We start from the raw sequence: 17,636 nt of genomic DNA, 5'->3' as shown, positions 1-17,636 counted from the left end.
GTCCATCCATGTTGCTGCAAATGGCACTATTTCATTCTTTTTTATGGCTGAGTAATAGTCCATTGTATATATGTGCCACATCTTCTTTATCCATTCATGTGGGGTTTTTTTAAGTATTTAAAATAATTAAATAATTAATTAATTTTTGGCTGTGTTGGGTCTTCGTTGCTTCGCACGGGCTCTCTCTAGTTGCAGCGAGCGGGGGCTGCTCTTCGTAGCAGCGTGAGGGCTTCTCATTGAGGTGGCTTCTCTTGTGGCGGATCACGGGCTCTAGGCACGTGGGCTTCAGTAGTTGTGGCTCGCGGGCTCTAGAGCGCAGGCTCAGTAGCTGTGGCTCACGGGCTTAGTTGCTCCGTGGCATGTGGGATCTTCCCGGACCAGGGCTTGAACCCGTGTCCCCTGCATTGGCAGGCCGATTCTTAACCACTGCGCCACCAGGGAAGTCCCTATCCATTCGTCTGCTGACGGACATTTAGGTTACTTCCATGTCTTGGCTATTGTGAATAGTGCTGCTATGAACACTGGGGTGCATGTATAGACGTGATTAACATTTAACATTTAAATCAGTGGACTTGGAGTAAAGCCGATCACCCACGACAGTGGGGTGGGCCTCATCCAATCAGTTGAAGGTCCCAAGAGCAAAGACTGATGTTTCCCTGAGAAGAAGGAATTCGGCCTCAAGGCTGTAACATAGAAACCCTGCCTGAGGGATCTGTTCGCTGGTGGGGAGCTTCGGTACCTTGGGCCGGCACGAGGTAAAGAGAACCGGGAGGGCGCTGTGCCCGCTGCTCTGAGAAGGGTCTGAGGCTTGGCGTGGGCACCATCTGGCCTGGCTCTGTCTCGGGGCCGGGAGGGGTCTCTGTGCCCCGGTCCCACGTTCACCCACAGACTCTGCTGGGACGGCCACGCCGATGAGTACAATCCAGCCAGCGGGATCTTAGTTCCCAGACCAGGGATCGAAGTCGAACCCATGGCAGTGAAAGCACCGAGTTTTAACCAGCGGACAACCAAGAGCTCTGAGATTCACGTTCAACGCGCAGTCAGTAAATGGTGGTTCCATTCTCTCCTACGGGAGTAAAAAGCAGGGTATCACGGTGATGGTGGCCTCAGGGAGTGAGTTTGGGAGTGTTCCTTCCTCTGCAATTTTTTGGAAGAGTTTGAGAAGGATGGATGTTGGCTCGTCTCTGACTGTTGATGGAATTCACCTGTGAAGCCATCTAGTCCTGGACTTTTGTTTGTTGGAGGATTTTTGATCACAGTTTCAATTTCGAAAAAAAAAAAAAAAAAAGAAACCCTGCCCGAGTTTCCAGACTGCTGCTCTGCAGAATCTCTGCAGGCTAAAGGCTGCAGCATCCACTCTTACCCGAACTTCTGGACTGCTGCCTGGCGTACAGATTTTGGACTTGCCAGCTCCCACAATCGTGTGAGTCAATCCCACCCCCTCTATAAATATATCGTGCCTGTGTCTCTAGAGAATGCTGACTCGTTCAGCAGGGTCAGGGGTCACCTTTCAATTAGTCGTGTTATCTCTAGAGAGGCTGCACCTGCCCTGTGCAGGTTGCAGGTGAAGCCGTAGAAAACCTGATCCCTGGGCAGGATGACCCCGCAGCAGTGCCCCCCTGCACAGGCTGCCACCGTCACCAACCGTCTTCCTGAAACCTGCTCGTTTGGGGGCACTTTCTCCTCAGACTGATTCCAGCACTTTCCGCCAGGTTCTGGAGCCCCATTTCTCCCTCTTTGAGGCCAATTGCCCGGTCTCTGTACCAGCCCTCGCATCTCAGAGCAGACCTCATGAAGACTCACGAGCAGTTCAGAAGCACGCCGCACAATATAAAATTTATTATAAAACTTCAGCAAATATAAATATCCAGGTGCCATCTGGAATGGAGATCGCACTGCAGGAAAGGGTTAAAAGCCACGCGGATACCGACGGGAGGAGGTCAGAGGCCCGCCGCGCAGCTTTTCACCAGGAAGCAGGCCTTCCTTCGGAATGGGTGTTACAAAAACCACCAAACTTCACGGAAACATTTTTTTTTTTTTGAAAACCCCGCAAAATACAGAAACGAAACACGGGGCTCCAGGGTCATCACTTGACGTCTGCCCAAGCGGACCCACCACCAGTCCTCAGCAGGACGGCGGGGATTCGGTACAACCGGTGAGTCTCTAATTCAGCTACAATCTGTCATTCTGTCACTTGAAATAGAAAAGCAGTAAGAAATGGGTTTAAATAGGAACACGCACTTGTAAATAACTGAGAAAGATACAACGTAAGGTAAGAAAATTCTCTCCTCCAGCACAGGAGTCTGAAAGGGACAGGAGCGCCAGAGCAGGATGTCATTTTCCCGTTTCCAGAGGCGAGGCCCCCGACCAGGATGGAGACCAGCTCCCCCGCCCGGGCCCCGGGCCCCTGCGCAGAGAAACTGCTCTTGGGGCAGGATGGGGCCCGGGGACGCGGCCCACAGCCGATCCCGCTGTCGGAAGGGACCTCCGGCTGGGAGCTGGGCCGGCATCCTTAGAGGCAGGTGTTCCGTTCTTCTCCCTCATTTCCTGGCCTGCCTTCCTTGACAAAGCTCTGCAGTTCTAGGGGAGCACGTGCCCTGCTGCACAGCGCGCCCTACGGCCTGACTCCACCTCCCCGAGAGCGTGTCCATGTACCCGGGGATGCGCTCACACGCTAACTAGAGTCACACACGCGCTCACGCGCTCACACACACACAGGCATGCACAGAGTTGTATATAAGAGCCCCAGGCGGTTTTTCTTCTCCCAGCTTCCCTCCTCCTCGGACGCAGCCCGGTGTAGACCACTCAGCTCGCTGGTGCTGGAAATAGGTACCTCCTGTGCCCTGTCAGCTCACAGGTTGGACGTGGAGCACATCTTGCAGCACTGCTGGCCGTAGAAGTGGTGGCCGCACATCCCGTGCTGGGGCACCAGGGCGCACCAGTGGAAGCGGTCCTCGCAGAAGGCGGCTGAAAGTGAGCGGTCCCGAGTTAGTCACCGTTCCGGCACCCCGCGTCTGCCGCCGCTGGAAATAACTCCGGCAAATCAAGGTAAACCTGTCATTGCCCTGAAGCTGCCGAAGGAGGGCAGCTCTTCAGGTCACATGGGCCACGTGGGTTGTGCTCTTTTCACAAGACCTTTCTTGGAAGCTTCCCACAAAGTTGACGTTTTCTGCTTTTTGTGCTATAAACCCATCCATGTAAGCTCTCATCCACCCAAGGCGATGGGGCTTCTGTGGACTGGACTCCAATTGCCGAGTCCCTGATTGGGCCAGACCACTCATTCTCCTCCAGCCCCATCTTCTCTTCCAGAAACCTCGACAGATACACAGGGCATGGTCCCCGCAAATACCTGAGGCCCCGAGGGCGTGCGCACGGGGACGCCGGTTAGGGCGCATCCAAGGGATAATCTGGGTCCTCCTTTACCTCGGGCGGAGAAGGCTGCTCTACTTAAAATCGGCTTCTCTGAGTATAAAGAGCAGCAGTGAAACAGAAGCAGTCTGATTTCCCAACCGTCTGTGTCATTTCTGGGGAGGCGTGAGAAGCGAGGGGGCTGCTTTGTGGGCTATGCCATGGGAGAGCTGGGGGAGGAGATGGAGAGAGAACCGCGGAGCCGGCACGAGCCCCTCGACCTAGCGGGCACCTCGCACCTGCTCAGCCCTCTTAGGAGACACTCCGGAAACGGGACGGCCCCCCCGAAACGCCAAGGCCGAGCCGAGGGGCTCCGACACTCACCTTTCTTCTGTGCGATGGGGCAGAAGCGGGTGTTGCAGGCCTGGGAGGCCGCGGGCTTCTGGTCCGCGGAGCAGCCCACGGCCGGCCGGTGCCCCGCCAGGCACCGCACGGACCTCGTCTGCATGCCGCCGCCACAGCTGGCCGTGCACTGCGAGAAGCACAAACAACAGTCGCCCGGGGCCACCAGGTCCTGGGGCCGCAGCTGCCCCCCCCCGCCACGGTCCTCACGTGGTCGGCCTCAACCACTGCGGGCGGCCGAGCAGATTCTGGATTTTTCCCAGGTATGGACACTGGGGAGAAGTGCCCAGAAGGCTGAATGCCCTCGAGTCGTCGAGGGTCTGACGGACACCAAAAAGTGGCGCGCGTCTGGGGATACAGGCTAGGGGTCTTTCACGAGATGCCATCACCAGGCCAGCCTTTCTGGCGCCCCCGACCTGGAAAAGCTTGACAAGCCAACTCCCCGGGAGTTGACACTCAGCCCCTTCCAGACCCCACGCGCCGGGGCTCTGCACGTCTGGAGGTGCCCCGGGCTCATTCGCACGCTCCCGGGAGCTTTGTTTCCCGACGCCGAGGCCCCCGCGCTCTAAGGCGCAGCGCACAGCGGAGCCCGAGTGGGAAGGAGAGGCTGGGTCAGACCGTCCACCCCTCACCAGCTGGCCGGGCGCACACCCCACAGACCACAGCAGCGGGTCCGCCTGAGATCCCCTGCCGGCAATAAACCAGGAGCGACGTGGGTGAGCAGAGAGACGGAGGGGCCCAAACTCGTAGCAGTGAATATGCCCAGAGAGAAGGCGACTCGAGGTCTAGCGGGGAAGCGTGTGGGTTGGGCTCAGACAAGGCTGTGAGTTCAAGACCGTTAAGAAGGTAAAGCAATTAAAGGAGCACCTGCAAAAAGTCGGGGTCAGAGAACGTTCTGGATGTCCCGTGGGTAAGCTAAATGGTTGCTTTGAAACACGAGGCTAAAGCCGTGCAGATTTAGGGACACACGTAACTCAGGCCGCTGCCAGAATGCACAGGTCCGTGTGCCAGGACCCCGTCGGAGCGGCCCTGGGGCTGGCCTTCCACAGCCGAAGCAGCCCGCAGCCAGACGCTTGTCTGCAGCCGACGTTCGGGACCCGCTGCAGACAGAGCCTGGAGAAGTGGCTTTGACATCCCCTGGGATAGGGACCCGGCGATGGAGGAAGTAAAACATCTCTATGTGCCCCTGGGGAGCGGGAGAAAAGTTGGAAACAGAGAGTCCTGAAAACTCGTAAGCTGAAGGAATTGTTCCTTCTTCTTTTTTTCTCTCTCTGGGGAAGGGACGGCTGGGCCCCCGGGGAGAAAATCCGGGGCTTTAGCTGATAAGCAGGTGGGTTTGGAACATCCCGTGGGGCTTCCCCCTGCTCTTGCAAACCAATTTCGGCGGAAGTCGTCAATAGTCCGGTTTCAGTATGGGACTGTGGCGGCCAGGAAAACGACAGTGCTGTGGGCGGACTCGTGTCTGCTTCCTGAATTGTGAGGCTCATCCGCGAGAGAGCAGAGGTTACCCACTGCCCGTTCCGCCTTTCGGCGCTTTCCGGCAGAGCCGCGACTCTGGCCTTGGCGCTTTGCACTCTGGTCGCCGGCCCTCCCTCGGCTCCCACCGCGGGCTGAGAACCCAGAGGGCCGCACTGCCACAGGGCTCCTGGGCCTCGTGGGCCCCAGCTCCCTCCGTAGGCGTTGAATGTCTCCGCCTTTTGCGAGCTGAGTTTCTTTCATCGACAGCAGCAGAGGCAGAATCCCGCTCTTGCTGAAGATGTTCCGCCTCGGTTAGAGATCAGGACGTCTGGCCAGCGTTTCGCGCCACCTGAGCAGCACCGAGTGGTCTGATTCTTCTTTTGTCACCGGTTAATTGATTCACAAGGAGGGATCCTCCTCCTCTTACCAGGCACTGTTCTAGGCCCCAGACGCTAGTGGTGAGCACAGGGGGCTCGCCCTTCCTCGGGGCCCTTGCCAAAGCCGCTGCTCAAAGCTCGGTTTCCGGACAAGCAGCCCTGGCAACAGCTGGGGGCCTGTCAACATCCCTGCCTCCCACCTCCGGACGCTGCCTCAGAATCTGCACAGCCCCCCCCCCCCCCGATGATCCATAAGAGCACCCAGGGTGAGAGGCACTGGTCTAGAGAGATTTTAAACTCCCCGCGAGAGACATAGCTTTAGGGAAAAAAGCCTCCAAATAGCTCAAATTTTGTGTTTCTTCATGTAAACAGAGAGAACGAAGATGTTCGGCTGCAGATTTCGAAAATACTTCACATTGATACAACCAGGGATAGAGCACGAGAGGGAAGACAAAGAAGGAATCTGAAAAAGTTTATTCACTACCCACCCCCCCCACCCCCGGGAAGGAAAAGCTATGCAAGTGGTTCAGCTATATCATAAACACAATGGCCTCAAACTCAGCATGGGGTCTCGAAGTCACATTCCAGATTTTCCACTGGATTTGCAGATGGGTTGATCCTAAGGATCTCTGTGCAGGCCCCTAGGCTGGAGACCGAGGGGCTGGGGCTGCAGGAGGAGGAGGAGGCCAGCAGGTGTGAAGGGCAAGTCATATGACACAGCACTGCCGGGCAAGGAACCCTCAGGGGGAAGAGAGACCGGAACTCAGACCTGAAGTCGAAGCCCCAGTCTTCCTCCTCAGCTTCATGGGGTTGAGCGCGAGCCTCTCAGGCCGTTCCTCGCGCTGACGGCAGGAGAGGCGGCCGCCGTGCCCTGCGCTGACGGTGTCCTGCTCCCTGACCTGCAGAGTGACAGCTGCTGTCGCCCTCTGTCCAGACCCCCCAGCTGCTGGAGACACCCTCCACCCCAGTGGCTCTCAAGCTCGAAGGCGTGTCCGGATGAACCACAGGACTCAGCAAAGCAGAATGCTGGGGCCCAGGCCCAAAGCTCGAGCGCCAGCAGGGCTGGGCTGGGCCCGAGAACCTGCATGTGTAGCCACGCTGCTACGGGTCGGGACACACCCGGAGAACTGCCGTCCAGGGAGTGACCGGAACTACACCGGCAGGAGCACCTTCCTCTCCTATTTTCAGAACTGACTTCAGTCCCATTCAGCCTAACAAAACGAGCACGTCAAGCTGACCCGTGGCTTGACCGCAAACACTTAGATGAGCCCCTGAGACTCTCCCCCACGTGGCCCTGGAGGTCACTGTCATCTTCAGTCCGCGGACCCTCCCCACCGCAGCCTGCTCACCTACAGGGGCCTCGGTCTGCATGTCCCGGAGCCAGATGGTGTGGTGTGGGTGACTCCCACTCTGCGGGTGCGTGGGTGGGTAGTTCTGTGTCTGTTTGCTGAGGGGTGAGGAGGTCCCTCCAGACGCCGGGCCGTGTGGCTTCAGGGTGCAGAGCAGGGACATCACCACTGAAGAGCCGGGCATGGGCTGCTCATCCCACTGCTGGGGCCCCGGGGCCTTAAGCCCCCTCCCGTTGCCTCTGGCCCTTCACCCCCACGTGCTGCTGCCCGTAACAGGGCCTGAGACCAGGGCTCCGTCCAAGAACCAAGGAACCAGATGGAGAAAAACGTCGAGGCAGGATTCTGTGGGACGGCCCCTTGAGGTCTAGCAATGAGGGTCTTCTTTTTTTTTTTTTTTTTTTTTTGTGTGGTACGCGGGCCTCTCACTGTTGTGGCCTCTCCCGTTGCGGAGCACAGGCTCCGGACGCGCAGGCTCAGCGGCCACGGCTCACGGGCCCAGCCGCTCCGCGGCACGTGGGATCTTCCCGGACCGGGGCACGAACCCGCGTCCCCTGCATCGGCAGGCGGGCTCTCAGCCACCGCGCCACCAGGGAAGCCCTGGGTCTTCTTGTCATTCTAGAATTAAACGGCCTTCTGGAGGGTGACGCACGCCCGTCCTCACCTGGACCCCACGCAGACCAGCACACTCTGCTCTGAAAGGGCCCCTGCAGGTTGACCAGCCCTGTCCCCTTCCAGGGAGTCTCAGGGCAGACATCCACTCAGACAGACTCTACGGACACTGAAATGCTGAAAGACCTCTCTCCCTTCGGATGTCCTCTGTGCGCCCTGTCCCCTCGGCGATCCCCGTGTTCCTAGGAGGATTGGCCACCCCTGCATAAGAGGCTCTGCCTAACCTCCGACTGGAGGAATGGGGGAATTGATGATTACTCTTAGTCATTATCAAAAAACCCCCAACGATGCATTTTTAAATCATAACATTTGCCTCCGGGTTTGTTTTAAATCAGAGCGACTACTCTTGTTTATGTTATTGGTCTTCATGGAAAAAGGCTAGTGGAAGGCGATGTCTGAGAGCTCTAGGTCCTGATTGATGTTCTGCGTGGTCTTAGCCTAAGGTACATGTCCACCTGTCACATTCACAGGAACCTGTAAAACCATGGGGCTTCTTCCAGGGCAAAGTTCATCTCTCAAATGCATGTACAGTGAGTAAACAAATGCATGTTAACTGCGGAGCCAGAGGTCTCACACCTTCATCTTCCTTCTGTGAAGTCTCTACGGGGGCGGGAGGGGGGCAGTTTCTTCCCTTATTTATCACCTTCGGGGACCTCTCCAAGTCTGGAGCTTCGGCCACCATAACTTGTCCCAGAGACCAAATGTCTGCTCAGTCAGGATGAGACAACACACACAATTTCTGCTCTAAACATAGATGGGGCTGTGCATTTTGTATGCATTCCATTGGTTACAGGCAGACTCCCTCCAGCTCAGGGCACCTTATCCGTCAATGTCAACAAAACGGTTCGTTTTCCTGTGCACCCTCATAATTAGAAGAGGATGAGAGCAAATTATTAGGGGTGGGCGAATGGATCAAGGGTGCAGGGCAGCCCTCTGTGATGGACTGACCACACTCTTCCAGACCAAGCCTGCTGAAGTCCCCACATGTTCTGTGTGTGCCTTGTGTGTGTGTTCACGTGTATGCCCATATGTGTGAGTCTGTGCGTGTGTGTGTGTGTTTGACACGCTGCTGCAGTCATAGTTGCCAAGATGGAAAACCCTATCGATGACGTCTGGGACATGGCTCTTTGCCCCTGAGAACCCAAGGGCCTCCACATCAACTTGTGCGCAGCCCTGGTGAGGAACCGCGGAACAGGACAGGGCCCCGGCACTCCAGCGCTGAGAACACACCCGGTCTCTGTCATGTACAGTCAGACACAGTCCGGCGGGTGTTCGTACTTAAGCCTTCCCAAGACCAGGTTAGCGTGTGATCCACCGGATGCTAAGCCCGAACGACCCAAATGAACGAAGTCAGTCCTGCCAGGCGATGCATTACTAACCAGAATGATGAGCCGGGCCATTGAGACCAACAGAATCTCTCCGGATCAAATAACAGAAGCCGCCATCTTCCTGCTGTTACAGGAATAACCTGTCTGGGGGCAAAGCTGAGCCAGGCACTGGCCATGCATTTCTGTCCCACAATTTCCCACGACTGAAGGGCGCAGAGCCTTGGGTACAAGAGCTCATGGCAAACATCGCCTCTGAGTTATTACTCCCAAAAGTTGTGGACTCGGAATGTAATAGATGAGTCACACTGGATAAGATCTTCAAGCAGCTTATGATAAAAATGACTTATTAGACAGACAGATTGAATATTTCAGGCTGGTGAAAGCTATGCAAGATGTATTTTTAGGTTTTGGTTTAAATTAAATAAGGATAAACCTTGTTTTTCTTTTTCTAAATTTGCCTGAAGTCTCTGAGTTGAACAGAGTGCGGTGAATACTGGCCTGATTCCCTCTCAGGAGCCTCAGTCTCCCCACGGACAGAGGGCGCATGGTCTTGGGAACCACCTGTACTTGTCTCTGACTCACATTCTCAAAAAGACAGAGAAAGCATCTGCCTCAGAAACAACTCGACTCAGCTTCTTAGCTCATCCATCCCTTCACCTTGCTGGAAAGCCTGTGCACTCAGAGGAAAATTGAAGGGAAAAGCGTGTAGCTAGTGATACTTTTGACCTACTTAAAATGGCAAATGCTTGAGAAGGATGTGGTTCAAATGTCCCCTGGTCCAATATTCTAAATTAAACAAATTCTAATTCTAATTTAAATACCATTTGGGGAGGAGTTCATATATTTGTAAATGAAAAAGCAACATCGAGTTTGAAGATAAGAGGAACCAAAGGCAAAGCAAGAACACAGCTAGAGGGTAGAGCATACAGTGGGTGGAAGGTCTCTCTGTCTCTTCCTCTCCAAGGACTGAGGGGTGGCTTCCTTCTGCAGAGCTCAGAGTTTGGGACCAGGGATATGGCAGAGGCACCAGAGGGACGGCAATGGCCGGGCTGGGATGTTGCGATTTCTAAAGATTATTGATTACCAGCCAATCCTGGGCTCACATACACAGCCCAGCTCCAACAGAATGAACTGGGGCTTCATTTGGGGGGATTCTGAACTGGTTTTATTCTAGTAAAATCTTAGCTAATACTGAAAAAAATTCCGTGGTGGATTAATTTGCTTCCAATATATATTTCCGTTTGTTTCCTTTGGCCTTAGATAAAAATAATAATTCTGTGTGATTTTTGCTCTGTCAAACTTGTTCATTTCAGGTTTGCATTCAGAGCTGGGTTTACGTCAGAAGATGGTTCAATAGAATTGTTGGTGGCGGGCACACATGAGGGCGGGTGGGTGCCATGCTGGGGGACCCCGATCTGTGGGGAATCAGGAGAGCTGAGAGTGAAAGAGCCCACCGCCCGTCACCTCTTGGCCATTCCTGGATCAGGGGACTGCAGGTCACAGAGCCCTGAGGTCTCCCCTCTGAGACTCATGTTCCTCCCGCTGGAGGAGCCCCTGTGCTGGCGGACACCATGGTACTGTCGGATTCAGCTGCTGTAGCTCACATGCCCACTGTCCTCAGACTCCAAGCTGGGCGAAGAGGAATGTGAAGGCACTTAAGACACAGCGCTTGCTGCTGGGAGTCGCCCTCGGGGGGTCAGGAGGGAACATGATGGGACAAGGACACAACTGAAAATGAGGAGCACCCCGCGGGGCCTTCCTGGGGACAGACACCCCCGGTGTCCCCCACCTCTTGTTTGTAGAAAAGCTTTAACCTCCTAGGCCTTCCCCAAGTTCCAAAAATTAAAATTTAATCAGAGAAGTTAAAAAATGCAGAAACAAAGGAAAACAGTCCAGCAATACAAAATAATAATAGTTTAGCCATAAAACAAAGTCAAGGACCTTTGGTTCCTCCTCAAGGGCTACAGATAACATCCTGAGCCATGTCGTTGTGTTGTTTTGCAGACACTGAAACCCCACCAGGTGGAGAAAGTTAACTGCATGCTGACCACCAACCAGCACATAGAACCCATACCGGTTGGGGCCAGAAAATCGGCAACTGAGATTCCTGAAATACCACCCTGTTACCTCACCATCAACCAATCAGAGAACTGTGAACAAGCTGATCATGTGCCCCGCAACCCTCTCCCTCAGTCTTTAAAAACCCTTTCCTGAGAGCTGTCAGGGAGTTTGGGTCTTTGCGAGCCTGTTCTCCTTGCCCGGTGCCTGCAGTAAACACTGTACCTTCCTTCACCACAAAATGGTGTCAGTAGATTGGCTTTGCTGTGCATCGGGCAGGCAGACCCAGGTTAGGTTGGGTAACACCAATAACCACCGTGTTAGATGCTCAGGGCTGCTGGAACAAATGACCACAAGCTGGGGGGCTTGAAACAGCAGAAACAACTCTCTCAGTTCGGGAGGCCAGAAGTATAAAATCAAGACATTGGCAGAGGAAGCAAGTTCCATCTCTTCTGGAGGTCCTAAGGGGGAATCTGCTCATCCTTTTCCAGAGGCCGGCGGCTGCCGGCAGTCCTGGGTGTTCTTGGGCCCGTAGCTGCATCAATGTGACCTCTGCCTCTATTATCACACGGCCTTTCCCCTGTGTGTCCTATACGGACATTGGTCATTGGGTTAGGGTTCGCCCGAATCCAGAATGACCTCATCTTAGCTAATTAAACCTGCAAACTTCCTATTTCTGAATAAGATCGCATTTTGAGGTCCTGGGTGGACATGAGTTTTGGGGACACTGTTCACGGCAAGACACAGGACATGCCCAGGAGGCAGGGTGTGGTGTCCCTTCTGAGAGGAGCCACGCGCAGCGGCTGTCACGGTGCGGGGGCCTCAGGAAAGGGATTTTGCATCAGGAGGGATGGAAGATGGGTCCCGGAGGCCAGGAAATACGTGAGGAGACTCAGGTGGAGGGAGAGCTGGTCAAGGTCAGGCACCACTGGTCCCGTCTGGCCAAGCACTGTGGTTGCACCCGGCACTCCTCCTGCCCGGCCCCTGGCTGGCACTGATTTCCACACAGGACGCTGACGTCCCTTCCGGGACAGGTGGTGCAGATGAGCGTGTCTTGCCTGGGGTGTGGCCTGCCCCACTGGCAGATCAGTGACAGTAATTGTTCAGTCCTTAGTAAAACTTAGCCAGATCAACACTGGTTACACACTTCTGGGGAGCTGGGAACCCAGCAGCGTGCTTCTTTAGGAGCTGGTCTGGCCACGTTCCTGCTGCTTCCTCTGGGAGCTTTCCTCCCTCTTCCCACCAGGGACACAGACTTGGGGAGATCCTCAGTGACCAGAAACCCATGTGCTGCAGCCTGCCCCCCAGCCACGTGGGCTGGGTGTGCTTGTCTCAAATCCCGTCCCAGGTAAGCAGGAGGAGGCATGTGGTCGGTGAGGGAGAACGGTCTTTGGTTTCTAAAGATGACGCCGCTACACATGGTCTTTCAACAGGGCATGGAATGTCGATGACAGTGACAACGAGCCCCCAGACACGTGTGAGCTCTGACTGCACTGTTGGGGGGAGTTCTCTGAATAAGGACCAGAAGCGGCTGCCCTGAGTCACTCATTTTTTAAAAAAATTTATTTATTTAATTAAAAAATTTTTTGGCAGCGTTGGGTCTTTGTTGCTGCACGCGGGCTCTCTCTAGTTGCGGCGAGCGGGGGCTACTCTTCGTTGCGGTGCGCGGGCTTCTCCTTGCAGTGGCTTCTCTTGTTGCGGAGCACGGGCTCTGGGCGCGCGGGCTTCAGTAGTTGCGGCTCGTGGGCTCAGTAGTTGTGGCTCACGGGCTCTAGAGTGCAGGCTTAGTAGTTGTGGCGCACGGGCTTATCTGCTCTGCGGCATGCGGGATCTTCCCAGGCCCGGGCTCGAACCTGTGTCCCCTGCATTGGCAGGCGGATTCTTAACCACTGCGCCACCAGGGAAGCCCCCCTGAGTCACGCATTGAATTTGTTTTTTGCTTAGAATTCCACATTCAGCAAACATTCTGTGAATACTCAGTATGGGCTCAGTGCCCTGGTAGGCACTGGGGACTGTATACATAAAATGTACATGTATGTATGTATGTATGTATGTATGTATATACCCACCTGTCGGTGTGTAGGATACACAGTAAAACACTTAGCAGGACACTCGCCACAAAGTGATCTCTGGGTAAATACCAGTCGGGATGGTTGTTTTGTGACTGTATCTGCTTTCGAGCAGCTCACATCCAGCCGGAACCTCTCCACCCAGGCCAGCCACCAACACTGAGCAGGGCTCTGCCCGTCGTCCCTTCATCCCTACCTGAGACCAGGGCGAGGCAAACCAGCCGGCCTGTGGGGAGCCTGCAGCCGTGAACAGGGGGTGCTTAGGGCAGGGAAATGGGGCACAGATGCGTTCCAGATCCAGGTGGGGCTGCGGTAGGTGCAAGCACTTCTTCGGGGCCAGCTCGCGGTACTTCCCAGAACTGTACTTCTCGGCACATTTGAAGAATCTTTTCTGTGTTCCTCTTTCACACGTAACAGAGCACTGAAAAGAAAAGACAACAAAGCATGCGAGTGAAAGGTATTTCTCCTCCGGTGGCTGTCTCTTCTACAAAATCGTTGGGTCAAGAAGCCTCCTGATTATATCAGCTCGACCGTTTACCTAAGTGTAAGTGGTCAGTGGAATATATGGGACCTTGGCATGTTAAAAAGGTGTTACCGTATCTGTCATAAAAAGGAAGACCTTGCGGTCACAGCGGTCTAGCACTGGGGGCATGAGTTGGGGCAGGGCAATCAGAAACCGTGAAGAGAGTAATTCTGGAGCTACTGCTTCACTGGGAACTTAAAATGTTGGGCTGCAACTGGTACCAGAAGGCACTGAAATTTAATAGCTCCATGCGAGGCCCCATGGACTCACACCATCCCACTGCAGCGTGATGCTGGCCCCTAAGGCAGGGGCAGGCGGGGGAAACCCAGGGCTCACAGTCACCCTCAGAAAGCCGAGGGCTGCCCTGGAGAGAGCGAGCAGACAGCAAACCTATGTGGTCCCATGGTGATGTGCCCTGAGCCTGAGCTGTCACTGCAGCCGGACCCTCCGGCATGGGAGGCGGGACCCTGGGCAAATCTGTGGCCAGGCGGAGGCTGCAGTCACCTGTCACAGAGGGATGACACAGAAGACCAAAAGGTCAGCTCGGAGGTCACGGGGAAGGTCCCAGCATCGGGCATTGCTGCCTTGGGCTGACTTTTCCGCCCATCACATAAGCGGAGGAGCCCAGGTGCCCAGGTTCTGGCCTCACACTCATGTTCAGACCTGGCTTACAGCTGTGCTCAGTGTGTCCTGAGGCCAGCAAGGAGCTGGAGGACTCCTCCCAGGGCCTTGCTGGGGCCACGCCTAAGAGAGAAGTTCTGGGGTGTGTGTGTGTGTGTGTGTGTGTGTGTGTGTGCGTGCGCCCGCATGTGTTACACGTTCAGTGCAAGGGCTTCCCAGGGGGACACCTCCCAGACACTATGCAGCCCAAGTTGCTTCCTTCCTAAGGACTTAGCCTCTGGGGATACGCACAGAAACAAAAGCCTTCTAAGGACAGGACTGCGATTCAGTCCTGGAGACGCTGATGTTCCCGGGTCCCAGGCGAGAGAGGACCAGGAATTCTACCTTAGCGGCAGCAGGCTTTATCCAAGAGCGATGATGTTTCTAGTTTTCAGTGGCAGACGGAAGTGTTGTCTCACCCGGGTTAAATGCCCTGCTCGGCGCACCATCCCGTTATCGATCATTCCTCCCTCCTGCACAGGTTGCCACTGGAGGTGTGGGTACGGGGGCTGCGGCCCTGCGTCTGCAGCCCCGCAGCTGGGATCACAGGCGAGCTCCCGAGGCGGCGGCGGCTGCTGTTCTCTGGGCTGCTGGCTTTCTGATGTCCCCTGTGCTTTACTGACTCCCGTGCCTCTGAGGGATGACACACCTCAATGAAGGAGCCTCGCACGGGCCGCTCGGGCAGCCCCTGGGCTCGCTGCGCCGGGGCAGGGGGCTGGCACGGCCTCCCGACGTCCCCTCCCGGGCACGGGGGCGGGCAGCTCTGTCGGCTCCCCAGCAGGCTGTCCGGCCAAAGCGAGGCACAAAACCTTTAACGCTCCAAACTCGTGTTTCCCAGCGTTGGTCTCAGAGAAGCAGGGCAGGGACAGCCCCCCAGCAGGGCAAACGAGGGGCTTCCCAGCCCTCAGCAGCACAAGGCATCGAGCAAACCAGCACCAGCAGAGTGTCCCCCGGATGAGAAGCCTGCCTGTGCATGCTCCTCTCAGGGAACGGGCCCTCTGCCTCCTGAGGTCACCCACCTGCCCTTCTGCCGAAGCACGGCCTGGGAAGTGGCTGCAGGTGCTCTGCGGTGCAGCGCGTGCCCCCACCCCATGGTCAGTGCAGTGAACGCCCCTCCCCTCACGCCTACCCGTTCACCCACTCAATCTCTGCTCAACACGAGGGAGTGATGACCTGGGTGAGGGGCTCCAGGGATGCGATGAAAAAGCCGAAGGACGTGCCGAGGAGTGGGTGCCAGGAGGGAGGACTGAATACCAGGGGAGGGGCAGGGACCAGAGACTCGGGGGAAGAAGTGGAAGCAGAGAGACCAGGCGAGAGGCAGTCCCAAGGCAGGAGCTGGTCGACCCAGTTTCATCCGGACCCGGTGCACCCACCTGGGACCCGGAGCACCTGCCTGGACCAGTGCACCCAGCTGGGATCAAATGCACTTACCTGGGGCCAGTGCACCTACCTGGGACCAGTGCACGTACCTGGAACTAATGCACCTGCCTGGAACTAGTGCACCTGCCTGGGACCAGTGCACCCGCCTGGGACCAGTGAACCCGCCTGGGATTAGTGCAGCTACCTGGGACCAGTGCACCTACCTGGAATCAGGTGCACCTATCTGGGGCTAGTGCACCCAACTGGGATCAGTGAACCCAACTAGGGCCAGTGCACCCACCTGGGACCAAATGCACTTACCTGGGGCCAGTGCACCTATCTGGGGCTAGTGCATCTACCTGGGACCAGTGCACCCGCCTGGGATTAGTGCAGCTACCTGGGACCAGTGCACCCACCTGGGACCAAATGCACTTACCTGGGGCCAGTGCACCTACCTGGGACCATTGCATATACCTGGAACTAATGCACCTGCCTGGAACTAGTGCACCTGCCTGGGACCAGTGCACCCGCCTGGGACCAGTGCACCCACCTGGGACCAGTGCACCTACCTGGGACCAAGCGGACACAAGCCACTGCAGCTTCTTGTGCTTGTGGCAGCGCCTGAGCAGACAGGCCTCATGAGTCCTGGGCTTGGGCTCCGAGGTGCAGACAGCGTCGGGCAGCAGCTGCGCCCTGGCCGAGGGGTTGGTGCTCTTACAGGCCACGGACCTCTTCCTCCACCCCTTCCCGCAGGTTCGAGAGCACTGCACGGGAAGAGCGCGTCAGCTCCCGCAAGGCCCGGTCAGACTCCAGCCCCGCGTTGCCCAGGAGGGGCCCCGCCGCCCCCCTGCGCCGGCCCTGCCCTGTTACCTCCGCCCAGGGCCCGGCGCTCCACGCGGGTGGGCAGCTCTGAGGCTGGCAGGCCTGTCGGCTGGAGGGCACGGGCTGCGGACACAGGCTGGCGGAGACCCGCTCCGATTTGAAGCGTGCCCGCCGCGTGCACTGTACGGGCCGGCTCTGGGTGCCTCCACTGCACGTCCGGCTGCAGGCACTCCAGTTCCCCACGGACCACCTGGGGGACAGAGAGACCCACAGTGAGGGACAGTGCCAGCTCTCCAGAGCGGAGGGCCCCGTCTGCGCGGGCGGCGACCTTCATCATTTCCCGCCTGCTGTCTATAGGCGCGCAGGTATTTTCAGTCGCCGGGCAGTCTCCCTCGGCCCCGCCCCTTCTGACTTCCACGATTAGCATTCCTGATGGTCATATGTCCCCTCCCTTGGCTTTCAGCTTCACTTGTACTTGGAAATAACTCCCCTCAACAGTGTGTCTGTTCCCTTTTTTCTGAAGAAAATTTTTTCTTTAGAAAACATTTTTCTAAAGAAAATTTCAAACTTGAACAAAAATAAAGGCCCTCCGTGTCCATGCAGCTCCAGAGATGCTTAGTTTATGCCCCCATCCCTACAGCATTTTGAAGCAAATTCTAGACATATTAATATTTCAGTTAACATCTCTAAAAGAGAAGGAGTCTTAGATTTTTCAACCTAACCACAATACCATCGTGACATCTAAAAATTTTAACGATAATCCCTTAATGTCATTAAATACTCAGGGTTCCATTCCCAAGTATGTCGTCAATGTCAAAATTTCATCTGCTTGTCAGAGTCAGAATCCAAATAAAGCACATATTTTGCAATTGGTTGATGTGTCTTTCTTCTCTTTTAGTCTGTAGGTTCTTCTGTAATCTCATTTATTTTTGTATTCCATTTATCTGTCACAGAAAGGTTGCATACCTTACTGCGCCTCCATTTGTTTTTTGTTGCTGATTTCGGGACTTTGCAAGTTACATCCCTGTGGTATCACTTAGTATGCTCCTCTGTACTTCCTGTAATTTAGGTGGATCTAAAGCCTTTGTCAGATGTGGGTTTTCTGTTTGTTTGTTTTGTGTGATTATTTTTTATTTATTTATTTTTAACATCTTTATTGGAGTATAATTGCTTTACAATGGCGTGTTAGTTTCTGCTTTATAACAAAGTGAATC

General features: G+C 55.5%; 1 protein-coding gene across 1 annotated transcript in view; it reads right to left on the bottom strand.

The window, feature by feature from the left end:
- Window positions 1-2,851: 2,851 nt before the first annotated feature.
- The window catches only part of ADAMTS16 (ADAM metallopeptidase with thrombospondin type 1 motif 16), a 158,397-nt gene continuing 143,612 nt past the window's right edge, over window positions 2,852-17,636 (bottom strand). Inside the window, exons 19-23 of the mRNA XM_024122323.1 lie at window positions 16,471-16,672; window positions 16,170-16,364; window positions 13,255-13,479; window positions 3,733-3,880; window positions 2,852-2,967 (exon numbers count right to left, since the gene is read on the bottom strand). Coding sequence (XP_023978091.1) covers window positions 2,852-2,967; window positions 3,733-3,880; window positions 13,255-13,479; window positions 16,170-16,364; window positions 16,471-16,672 — 886 coding nt within the window. The remainder of the gene's footprint in view (window positions 2,968-3,732; window positions 3,881-13,254; window positions 13,480-16,169; window positions 16,365-16,470; window positions 16,673-17,636) is intronic.

Source organism: Physeter macrocephalus, chromosome 8 (genome assembly GCF_002837175.3).
Source record: "Physeter macrocephalus isolate SW-GA chromosome 8, ASM283717v5, whole genome shotgun sequence".
Classification (NCBI taxonomy): Eukaryota; Metazoa; Chordata; class Mammalia; order Artiodactyla; family Physeteridae; genus Physeter; species Physeter macrocephalus.
The sequence above is the reverse complement of the archived record's forward strand: the minus strand, read 5'-3'. Positions and strand labels throughout refer to the sequence as shown.